The sequence below is a fragment of the Bemisia tabaci genome, chromosome 8 (genome assembly GCF_918797505.1).
Source record: "Bemisia tabaci chromosome 8, PGI_BMITA_v3".
Lineage (NCBI taxonomy): Eukaryota > Metazoa > Arthropoda > Insecta > Hemiptera > Aleyrodidae > Bemisia > Bemisia tabaci.
Genome location: NC_092800.1, coordinates 33,426,903 through 33,439,903, shown reverse-complemented (window position 1 = coordinate 33,439,903; position 13,001 = coordinate 33,426,903). Strand labels below are relative to the sequence as shown.

Below are 13,001 nucleotides of genomic sequence, written 5' to 3'. Positions count from 1 at the left end.
TTTAAAAATGTTAACAATTTATTTAAAAAATACTTAGATTTAATACAAAATAAAATTTTTACTAATACTAAAAATACTAAAAATACTAAAAATACTAAAAATACTAAAAATACTAAAAATAATTCATAAAAACAATAATTCAAAACAAGGAAACATCTCTTCAACATTCACAAGTTCACTCAGAGATTCTTATAATTTAAGTCTTTTCTGAAATTGGACCCAAACGCCTCCAACTGGAGTGTGAAGGACACTTCGAGTATCATATTGCAGAGGCACGACAGTTTTGTTGCATCTGTGGATAGTGTAATTAGTGATGATGTATGATAGGACTGACTTCATTTCGTAATGAGCAAATCGCATCCCTGGAATTAAAAATTAATACATAAATTGCTTTATAATATATATTATGAAATACACCAATACATAAATGAAACCAATACAAGGCACATCAAAGAAAATGAGACCGCTGACCGGAAAAAGGATACAAGTGTACAAAGGCCAAAATTTAATAGATTGATTTTCGTTGAGCTAAATAATCGGTATGTGATTTTTCGACGGAAAACTCGAGTGATTTATTCCATTTTTATGGCGGAACAGTTCATAAAATTGCATTACAATCTTCAGTTTTAGCAAGGAGCAGAGCTTAGTAAAATTTAATCGGAAGTTCGGGAACTCGAATTCAAGGGGTTTAGTCAGTCAAATGGTTGGTCAATGGTTGTCGAAATTCTCCATGAGAGAATATATGAATCGGTTTTCATTTAATCTATTTTCATAGATTAATTGTTCGATCCTAATCAATTACTGCCAAGTGTTTGTTTATGTCCCTTTGTGTTATAAATTAAGTATTTTTCCAAAAATGGGAAAAAGCCAACTAATAAAACACAGTATAGAGATCACCAGTTTTTTTACCTCCATTTGTTTTATCTATTTGCAACATGGACATAACTTTACCATGACAATCTCTGCGATATGAAAATCTGGCATCCTCAATCTTGACGCTTTGCCTCACCTCTTGCAAATTTTTTTACACTTTGAACAAAAAAAGGTAAAGAAACAATGTTCGATAGAGAAGCCTGCCAAAACTGTTGTGAGGTGCAATTTGACTCACGAAGAGAATTGCATTTCTCATGATCGGGCAATTCAAAATTCCCGTAACCAATGTAAAATAAAAACGTTAATATCTTAATTATAAGTTAATTTTAGTAATTTCCAATGCAAGAATCGTGTTCTACGTGAAATTCTATGTAAGAAAAATGTATCAGAATGCTCAAATTTGTACCTTGTTTAATGGTCCATTCAATCTAAAAAAAACGAATATAGAGAACTCTCCCAACTTTTCTCGGAAAAATATTTTAATCGGGAGAAATGAGGCAACGTTGGAATGCTCATACGACGTCTAGACATGACATGGTTAAGCCCCATTATTCGATGCCATGAGTATCTTAAAGCGAATTCTTCGAATGATCGCGCCAAACACAGTGCGATGAACGTTAAACGCATATTGGCGCCTGCAAGATGGAGGAATACTTCACGCATTGCACCAAACAGTGCAGTCGGCGCGGCGCGGCATCAGCGCCTACAAGACTGCATGAATACTTCTCGCATTGTACCAAATGCAGTGGAGTGGCGGTCAGTTGACGTGAAACGTATATTAGCGTCTTCAAGACTGCAAAAGTGAAGTATTACTTTGGTGAATTCACGGATACGTGGAGTATGCGTGAATACTTTACGCATTGAGCGCACAACACGGTGCGGGGTGTGCGCTCTCCATTTGCGCAGTTTTAACCTGATTAAAAATTGTCACCTTCCGGCCAAAGTACCACAAGCGCCATGCGATGTTTCAAAATTTCGCCATTTTATTTTTTTACAGCGAAATTATTGGTCGAATCTGTTTGAAAATTTTACTGAATTGTCTTTGTGCTGCCGATAAAACTCAGTGAAAATTTCAAACAGATTCAACCAACAATTTCTCTATAAAAAAAAATTAAATGCCAGACAAAATTTTGAAGCATCGCATGGCGCTTGTGATACTTTTGCAGGAAGGTGACAATATCTAATCCGGAGGTAATAAAACTGCGCCTCAACAAAGGACATTTTTTTTTAACGAAGGGTCTTCGAAAAAACTCAATTTTACAGTAAATATTTTCCACGTATTTTCTTTGTTTTGTGTTTTCGTATATTGTGTACCAAAGCCTACCGATACATATCCTGGGTCCATCGCCGAAAGGTAGATACGATCCGGGCACAATTTTGTCCTTATTTTCCCCCATGAACCTCTCCGGCTTGAATTTTTCCGGCTCCGGAAAATATTGCGGATCATGATGGAGACCGTAGACAGAAACGGTGACACCAACGCCTTCCTCGATCACAACATTCGTATCCGGAATTTGGAACGCCTCATTGCAACGTCTTCCCAGAACAGATGCGGGTGGGTACTTTCTCAGCGTCTCTGGAAAAATCAGATCAAGAACATGACCCTCGGTTTCTTGACAACGTGATAGAACATGTGGGCCACTCACAAACTGCAAGGTATATTTTCTCATTGTTTCAAGTGCCTGTCAGTCAATTGGCATTATAGAATTTTCCAGACGCCACTTTTGTTTGACCGTCCACTGGAGAGAGACTTTAGTGCCGATTAGATAAAGACTGAAATTGGACCATGGCTGAACGAAGCGTTTAGGAACATTTTGACGGACCAAAAAAGAAAATTACTTAAACACGTTGAACAACAAGTGGACCGCGTTAAGCAGAAAGGAACCAAGCCACATCAGTTATTGCCAAATTTAATTGGGCAATTTAATTTTTTATACGAAAACATTTTTGCGGAATTTTGTGTGATTTTCGAGAAATTTTCTGCATAGCACGGAATAAATTTCTTAACATTTTCAAAGAAATCCACACCAAATTTCTCTTTTAAAAAATTAAATTGCCTAGTTAGATTCAACAATAGCTGATGTGGCTTGGTCCCTTTCTGCTAAATGCGGTCCAAATTTCAAATGAAATTTGCAGTTCAAAAAACTGTTAAAGTTTTTGACAATCATTTTTTAGGCTTATGAGTTTTGGAGCTAAATGCAGCTTTGTGCCCTCAATTGGCACAAATACCTAGGAAATGAGATACTTTACGGTATACGGGGAAATATCTTTCATCGAGACGTCGAAATCCGGTTTCTTGATCTATAATTGAAAAAATTACTCTAAAAAATTTTGCTGTTAAGCACTGATGTTCTTTTTTCTGAGAGACAAGGACAAATATTAGTTTCTATGTTTTTTTTGTTTTGTTTTTTAATACTTGAATACGTAAGAATTGACTTATAGAATGAACTCTTTACCCTCGTAAAAATTGGCGATGGTAGCTGCGTTTCAAAATACTATAAGAGTTCTTATAGCCGACTGAAGAAGGCGATAGAAAATCATATAGCTGGCTGTAGAAAGTTGAAAAAATCATACGGCCGGCCGGGCTACACGAAGCGATAAAAAATTATACAGCCGGGCTATAGTTCCTATCGCCGGGTTTTACACTTTATCGCCTGGCTGTTGTTTTTTCGCCATCGGCTATAAAAGGCTATAAGAAATTGTGCAGAAATTCTTGTGCTTTGTAAATCCTTAAGTTTGTACGGAATCACCTTAATATTTACAAAACGCACATTATATTTTCCTCTACAACATATTTTTTTTCATCAATGAAAATGAGAATAATCCATACAGAATGTGCAAACATTTCAAAGTCATGAGTTGAAAAACGCTGACTCTGCGAGATTAAATATTAGAGCCTAACACAAAGCAAAGCGGCGGCGCACTGGCGCCTACAAACCTAACAGAGATACTTCACGCTTTGCGCAATGCGTGAAGTATCCCTGTTAGGTTTGTAGGCGTCAATGCGCGTTCAGCGCTGGCTGCCCGCCGCACCGCAGCGTACCGCGGCGCTTGAAGCAACTATTTCACACCAGAGGTATTGCACAGTATCATACGAAATTGAAGACGCTCCAACATATTAGGAATGGCAGGCATCCTTCAAAAGTACGGAGCTTTCCTCGCAAATTAAATCAAGATACTGCGGCCTAAAAAGAGAGCGGTAGTCCAAAAACTCACTAAGTCCTAGCATCTGTAATTAGTAACGTTTAGCATACACTTTATCGCCAGGCTGTTGCTTAATCGCCATCGGCTATAAAAGGCTATAAGAAATTGTGTTGCCGGCTATAGAAGCTATTGGAAACCTTACAGCCGACTGTAGGTCTATGGTATTTTGGAACACAGACTCTACTGCCAATTTTTACCAGGGTAACTTAGATTAAATAAGTTTGATTGATGACGTAAAGGAACAAAACTTAAATAGCTACCCTTTCCTTTGAAAATGAGGAATGACAATGGATAGGTACGGTAAAAAAATGTATCAGAATTTTTATCAGATCGGAATTTATTTTAAATCGAAGGGGTCCGTCCATAGTTCCCACGATCCTAACCAGTTAATGCTAATGCGGTTATCGACAAAAATTGGTAGACACTTGATAATCAGGATTTTTTATCTCTCGTTCCTACAATTGAGTCCTTCGATACGATTTACAACGGAAATGCAACCCGACAAGATTATTTCCAGATGAGCGAATATAATAAGACCACTTCAAGCTTTTTTATCTTTCGAGTACTTCGCGTATGTTGCAATTTTTTAAATGCGCTGTGGTAAAACATTGAATCACCTTGCGAGTAGCCCACTTACACAATGTTTTGGCAGGGCTGGTGCTTACCTGATATGACTGCCTCCATGTAAACAAGCTCCTTATTCACAGCGTCGTAGTCTAGAGTGCCGTTGTGGGCTTGCTTCACGGATTCCACCTCTTCGTACAGTTTTTCACCGATATCCGGATTAAGAGCCAGCTCGTACAAACAGTAGCTGAGCGTCGAAGCTGTCGTCTCGAAACCAGCGATGAAGAAAATGAACGCATTTGAAGCGACTACTGAGTCATCGAACAGAATATCTGAAACGGTAACAGCGAGATGACGTTGTCTGTCAAGATCAGTCAGCATAGTACTGCCGTGCTAAGGAAAAACGCCGTATGAACCTTTAGGCGTTGCTACATTTCCTTTGATAAAATATGAATTTACAGGGAAATCTGTGTTAATATTTCTTCCAAATTCTCACAGAGTTTCAAGCGCAACTTGTTCTCCAGTGTCTAAAAATGTCAAGGAAAAATATTCAAAAATTAATGTTTCACAGTGGGAAATTTAGCAACATCCGGATGTTTATACGGAATTTTTCTCTAGCACAGTAGAGTTTAGGCTTAAGTAATTCGCGTTTCGGATATCGGTTTGGACAATGCCTAATCAATTTTTTTTAAGCAACTGTAATAGAATGCAGGAGAGTCGGGGCCATTCAGCTCGAAGTTGAGTCGGCCAAAGTTTTACTTCAGAAGCGCAGGCAAAAAGTTACTGCCCGAAAATCGGTGGGTGAATTTTCTAAATCTCTACCAGAAAGTTCTTTCACAAATGTCTCCAGTCTCCGTGACTCCCCTTCCCTCACAATGGTCTCGTGAATAAATCTAGATATTTGAAAATATTCGATCGTCTTGAAGCTAAGAGGATCATATTTTTGCATTATTTGATTCAATAAAAATATATATGCTTATATGTAAGAAAATAACTGATTTACCTTTGGATTTTTCTGATACACTCTCAGCATGTCCATTTTGAAGTCCATTTTGAATTCCATTTTGGGTGCCATTTTGGGTGCCATTTTGGGTGCCATTTTGGGTGCCATTTTGGGTTCTATTGCTCTCCAACTGTTTTCGCTCCTCTGCTTGGATATTGATTAAAAGTTGCAAAAAGTCGTTTCTCTTTTGTTCGGTATGGGATTTTCTGTGTTCAACAGCGCCCTTCAGAACTGACATGAAGAAATTCTCAATCTAAAAAGAAAATGAAAGAAAATAAAGCAATGCAAATATTACTGACAATGTTACCGCCTGACATATATCAAACAATCTCAGTTTAAAGAAAATTATTATTTATTTATTTTTTTCATGTGAGACGTTCAGGGCAAGAAACTGCCAATTTATCATGTGCCCCTACGCCCTTCATAGGCACAAAAACGGCGTAAAAAGTTTGCAGCTCATTAATCAAGATTGAACATAAAATGTTCTGTCTAAATCTCATAATCTGATTTTTCAACCCCACTCGACCAAAATCGGTCTGCTGGAATTTTACTTTACCTCCGTGGACTGGAGTCCCTTCATAGCAGGGTTAAGACATCTGGACTCCCATTCTAACTGGTTCCTGTATTTTAAGCTCTAACGGTGTCATAAGATTGATGGTAGAAATGTTACAATTGTTACACTTTAACTGGTAGCAAGGATTCTGAATAAGATTGGACCAGAAATCCAAGGGTATAAGCACGAAAACGACAAAGAAAAACGGAGTAAAAGAAGGACTATAGAGTAATGCAATAATACATTTTTCTCCGAATATACACTAAAATGATCCAGGAGTGCGTTCATCATATATTACGTCAGATGTTACTTTAAATGGATACTTATAATTTCGTAATATTTTTGTCCGTTTGTAAAATCAAAGAGCCGAAGTGCCTTAACTCTCCCTATAAAGGGACTCTATCTGGACTAAAGTTCTCTGTCCCCTGGACCGTAATAAATAAGATTGCATCGATATGAAAAGGAGAGTGGACATCAAGAACATAGAAATCAGTCTAGACCGTTCATACAGCTCTTTTGAGGAGATGATATGTTTAAAAGCTGCACTTTTAGTGCTACTTGTATGCCAGGTTGCAGCGTTACACGTGAAGGCGCGTTAAGAACCCCAAGCTGTGTTACCGCTCCCGTTCTTAAGTCAAGCCTGGCGCACGGTCTAGATTCTATCATAAGTCTATAATTGAGATTCTCGAGTATGCCTTACCCACTGACGTATAATACAATCTAGACCGCGCATTGGGCCCGACTTTAGGCGGGGAAGGTAAGACAGCTAGGGGGGTAAATCAGGGCAAAGACGCGCCTTCAGCCTAGTTGATACCGCCGGATATACGAGCTAAGTGTACCCGTATTAGGCAACGGCACTGGCAAGACTGGCATTTCCACGAATTCCACCATTGTCTCGCCGGTACACTATTGCTGGGTGTTGCTGGGTTGCCTATCGTCTCGCTTGAAGGGAGCCTAGTCTCGCCGAAATTTCCTAATGCGCGGTCTAGATTGTGTTATACGTCAATGGCCTTACCTCAGGGCGGATACTTTTCCATTTGGTAGCCATTACTATCCCGGGGGCGAGAGTCAAGACGATGGCACGGATATAACTTCGCCACGAGAAGGAGAAGATGAGTCTCCCGATGCGCCGAAACTCGGAGTTCTCGTCTCGGATGGAGTTGCAGTTGAGGCCGAAAGCGCAAGCACCGATGACGTCAGTCGTGAACTTGGCCATGAGTTCCCTCAAGTCCTGAACGTTCAAATCCTTGGAGTCACCGCTTGTAGCCTTGGTCAGATAATCGTCCAGCTCCAGGATGCAGGCCTGCATCAGTTCGTGCATCCCCTTCAGCTTGCCCGAGCTGAAGGTTGGGGTCAGCTTGTAACGCACATTCTTCCATCTAATCAAATTGAATAAATGGTTCAGTTAAAAAAAAAAGAAAAAAAAGAAAAAATAAGATATAGACGTTCTTGAAATACATCTCTGAAATCGCAACGAACTATACGAGCAACGTCTCCATTCTCATCCCAACATTGAGGCAATTCAACTCTTGGACAACTTCAATGAATACAGACGCCTCAAAAGGGTAAAGCCGTGGGAACTGGCCAGCCGCCCGGTCTGACCCTATGATTTTATTTCTTCATAATGTAATTTTATATCTTATCTTTTTTACATGTAAACAAGTTACAAGTTACTCGGTCGCTTGTACATTCACATGTATTTATATTTAATAACAAATTGTATATTTCCTATGTATAAGGAAGCTCACTGAAAACTAACTTATAAAAAAAAAAAAAAAAAAAAAAAAAAAAAAAAAAAAAAAAAAAAAAAAAAAAAAAAAAAAAAAAAAGTAATAAAACCAATTGACCTCAAAATTTTCAAAAATATGTTTTACCACAGAAAACGGCGCCAAGGGATCAAAAATAATAACCTTCATTCGTGGAGAAGTAAAGCAATGTGTGCATTTAGTTCCGGTAGAGGAGGAAAAGTGAAATGACTATAACCACATCAGCTCAGAGCTGCAATGCGCAGTCCGGTCTTGTGCAAATGCACCACCGAGAAAATTTCCCTCGATGTTTCATCGATTTTGAGTGACCGTTAAAAGACAATTCTCAAAATTTCCCTGAAGAAATGTTCTCTTTTATCTATCCATGTAAAGGTAAAATGTCCTCAGCATGCAATTAATTTGTTTCATGTTATTGCGATAAACTTTCACCTTTATACAAAAAAGCGATTCCCTCTTTACATAACCGTTTGCACTATCTGTCAGTTAAAAAGAATGATTTTCGCCGTAATTATAGCCCACGCGCATTGCACATTAATAACATGGCTCTCATAATTATGATCTTGACGCCGGTGCATAAGACCTTGGTGCTCTTTTACTCCTACATCTCAGCGGCATCGCCGGCTGAATCTACAAGTGGATATTTTCCGAGAGGATAAAACAGGTTTTCAGACCTATTAAAAATTGGCTTGAAGACGCTTTAAGGGTAAGGATGGGTGAGTTAAGATAGTCACAGAATCGGGTTTTGGTAGAGGAGCTGATCAATTGCAGAAAATGTAAAGTTTGTACTAACACCGAGTTTATAAGCAAGGGTGGAACTTGACATTTTTGCAAGAAATTGAAGGGTACGAGTTAGAGTGGGTGAGTTATGGTAGTCACAAAATCGAGTTCTAGCCTTTAAGCTGATTGCGCAGTGCTGATCAAAATACCTCTTAGATAGAGCAACTTCAAGATACAAGCATAGGGTAACCAGGGAACAAACTGAAAATCATGTTGGTCTGGATTACGTACAATGCAAATTCTATGGAAAAGCCATTGGCGATTCTTGCAAGTTGGCAAAACTTTTTTCTCCATTCAAATGTGTGTTAAACTGTCGATTCCAGCTGAGACAGCCTGCCTAGAACCGACATATTCTAAAGCCTTTGTCCCACGATCAAATGAACTCATCAAATAGTCATCAAATGCAAGATGGCGACTGGTTTTCGCCCAAAGTCCGCTATCAAATGTAGCGGGCCGTCAAATCGTCACCTTCCAGGCAAAGTATCACAAGCGCCATGCGACGTTTCAAAATTTCCGCCGCCATTTTATTTTTTTACAGTGAAATTGTTCAACGAAGCTGTCCGAAAATTTCACTGAATTTTCTTTGTGCTGCCGATAAAATGCAGTGAAATTTCAGTGGCAGATTCAACCAACAATTTCTCAGTAAAGAAATAAAATGGCGGCGGAAATTTTTAAACGTCGCGTGGCGCTTGTGATACTTTGCCTGGAAGGTGACGAAATCTTGATGAACCCGCCATCTTGTATTTGATGAGTTCATTTGATCGTGGGACGAGGGCTCATGGATTTAAATGGAGTAGTAACACTGTTACCAATTTACTGGAATTGCCACTGAAAAAAGCCCTTGTAAAAACAAACCTCTGTCCTCTTAAGTTGAGGAGATGCCTGGACAAAGGATCGAAATCCCTCTCGTCAGGCGTGTTCCGGTCGTGGAAATGCGAGAAGTTCTTTACGAAGATCAATCTTATCAGTTCCGGATCTCGCAGCACGAGAAACGGCTTATGATTCCGGTAGTAACCGCCGAATTTATGACCTGCAAGCTCGTTGTAAAGCCTCGCAAACATGAAAGTTGTGCTCTCCCGCTGGAAGATCATTTCCTTGGTGTTTCCGAAAAACCAGGAGTCCGGCTTCACGTAGGGCACACCTCGTTTCGCCCAGTATGAGTATTTTTTATGGAGGTAATATGCGGCACAAAGAGCAACACTGGAAACTATCAGGACCACACTCGTCACGGAAGGGAGTGTGCTCAGTACGGTAAACGCAGCCATTTTGATTCACCTGGAAAATGGTAAAACAAAATTTAAGTTATGGGCCATTCCGCGTCAACCCAGTCAGGTCCGGCACCCGACCCCTTCCGATTTTGCTGAGCATTTGTAAATTTACGGGGTCTTTACATCATTAAAAAGTTTTTTGCGTCGAAAAATCAAATTCTGCTAATGAACCCCCTGCGCAGCTTTATAAAAATCGCTTCCTCTAAAAATTTGTCTCCAGGCATTGCGGTCCCTCTACTCTGACGTGTTAAGGAAATACGCCGTGTGAACTTTCAGACGTAGCCAGATTTCCTTCACTAAAAATCGAATTTACTGAGAAGATTGTGAATATTTTCCTTCAAATTTTTCGGACAGTTTTGTGTGCGATATAATCTAAAATATCGGAAAATTTCGAGAAAAAACATCTGCAACTTTCCACAATAATACACATGTTTTAGCCGGAAAAACTTGGCAACTCTCGAATGTTCATACGGCGTTCTTCCTTAGCACGGCATGCGGCAGTACTCATGGCTGGTCACAACTGACTTACTCGATGGCTAGAGGCTGCAGGCCAGAGAAGTGTTGCGACACTTTTTAAGATTGTGCAAGTGTCTTAACAATGTAACGTTTAAAATGTTTGCTGAGAAAAGTAGCGATTATGTGAAAATTGGTAAAATTTCTGAGCAAGGGTTTCACTCTCCTCCCAATTGAAGAGATATAAATAAAATTAAAAATTGCACGATCTTAGGAATACGCGCTGCGTGCGTCGCCACACTCATGAACTTGACCTTCGGATCAATCAACTGACTTACCTACTCTGTATTATGATGTTCAAAAAGGCTAAGAGCAAAAGCGCTTAAACTTTTAATCAACTCCGAAATGAATTGATGCCATAATCAAACTAAAATCAACCTTTCCCCCCTAAAACCACCCGTCCTTTCTTCCATTTACGAAATATCTTGTCAAAAAAGCGAATGAAGGGGGCAACTACTATCCCTATGCAGTGGCGTGGCGTGCTTTGCGATACATCGATTGATCTGTCAGTTAAACCTATGGAAAATTATCTATTAACAGGGTGTTCGCAGCGAACACCTTAATAATCGATTCTTTACCGTAGGTTTAAATTACATAACAAACGATATATCGCAATTCACGCCGCGCCACTGTCTCTATCGTGGAACTAAACTACTGAACGCGTGTAATTTTAAATTCTTGAAGGGCCGTTTATAAAATGCGTGATGTTAAGAATCGTATATTTCTCATCCCTCTCCCTCCCGTAACGCAATCATAACGCAGATCTATTTCTTATAAAAAGCGCGGAAAGGTACCCAAAATACTCGCCTTAAAGTCCCAAAATCACTGATTTACAGCAGATTTTCCTTTGTTTTGTCCTCCCTGTGTAGAAAATGATTAAAGGTAGAGCTGGATGATGAAAATGAGGACATCATTAGTGATCCTGGCATTTTTTAAATTGCAATTTTTAGAGGCAAACATGACAAAACATCAATGAACAAGTAAAAAATAAGCGTTGAGCATTACTTGATGCGACCCCCTTCCTCCCCCGAGAACGCATCCGTCACGCAGGATTTTTTCGGAACGTTACGTATTTTATGAGCGGCTACCTACTTTGTAAGACATATTCGGTTTTATTTGGTTATATTTGATTCCATTATATCAAACTTGATGAGGGAAAAAGCAAATTATAATCAGTGAACTGAATTTCCACAGAGTGCCCATTATCAATATTCTACAATTCAGTTTTACTTCGAATAGAAAAGAAAATTTACGATTCGTGTACCTTGATATTTTTTCAGGCGAGAGGAATGAAATACAAATAAATGAATACGTACCTAATTTGTGCGTGGATTAATCAGAAATCATCTATTGATGAGACGAATCAGAGGACTGTTATGGAAAACGCTCTCATGAACAATACATAAAACTCGGAGTTTCCCGCACTTAACATCGATAGATAACCAGCATATTTATCGAAGGCCTCCAATCGCGGTGAGTGCATCCGGTTGTGACGTCACTACGACTCACTGATAATTGAGCGCGTGATCGAAAAATCCGCTGTCTTAACCGATGGATGACCGTTGACTCTGGAGTATACATCATTGGGTATAGCTAGTTAACCTAACCTCATCGTTGATTCAACAATCACGTTGTACCCCTCCTCTCCGTCCGTCCTGGTGTGATCTCGGCCGAATCGTAAACAACCTTCAGTCTCTCGACGTCATGCTACAATTATAGACGCCTCCTTGCGCCAGGACGTTGCAAGTTGCGAGACGTCACCGCAATCTGTTATCGTATGGAACTGGAGTGCCGATGGAAAGTCAATATTTTCGCGTGCTACAATAAAACGTCGCGTTACCTAAGTTTTTAAGCATGATTCATTACGCGTGTATTCTCCTCGGAATCAAGCTTTGAAAAGCTGATGAAATTTTTTTTGTAAATTTCGCTTGCATATAGGATTGCTATGTTTTCTTAGCTCATGTTTTCTTAATGGGTGGTTTTTATAGGAGGATTATGATTTGGTTAGAAATGGAAACAAAATATTATGAACTATGTTTTGAAAATGCCTTCAAATGCGGCGTGATACCTCACGCATTCCGGAGAGTTCAAATAGTTGTATCATTGCGCCGTAAGAATGTGACGGAAGATTTAAATGGAGATAGCCTCCATGCACGCTGGGCTTGTCAATTTCCTCTGAAATTTTTGCAGTGGTGAATGCATAGCTGAAGTGTTTTTCAGCTAGAATTGTCTTTACAAATGGGTGGTTTTTCTACGAGGATTAAAAATAAACAAGTGGCACGGAATATAACAAAAGAATATGAACTATGGAAAACGATTATTCCCATAACGGAACTTGCCTGTTTTGAAAACGCTTTCAAATGCGGCGTGATACCTCAAGCTTTCCGGAGAGTTCAAATAGTTGTATCATTGCGCCGTAAGAATGTGACGGAAGATTTTAATGGCGATAGCCTCCATGCACTCTGGGATTGTCGATTTCC

The 13,001-nt window shown here is 39.4% G+C and overlaps 1 protein-coding gene across 1 annotated transcript; it reads right to left on the bottom strand.

Moving 5' to 3' along the window:
* On the bottom strand, positions 1-11,994 carry LOC109030285 (probable cytochrome P450 6a14). Its single transcript, XM_019041170.2, has 7 exons — positions 11,838-11,994; positions 9,596-10,015; positions 7,213-7,576; positions 5,645-5,897; positions 4,743-4,973; positions 2,198-2,449; positions 1-362 (listed from the first exon to the last, which is right to left on the bottom strand). Exons 2-7 carry the CDS (start codon positions 10,003-10,005, stop codon positions 190-192), a joined length of 1,683 nt encoding a protein of 560 aa, XP_018896715.2. The 5' UTR covers positions 10,006-10,015; positions 11,838-11,994; the 3' UTR covers positions 1-189.
* Positions 11,995-13,001: the final 1,007 nt, after the last annotated feature.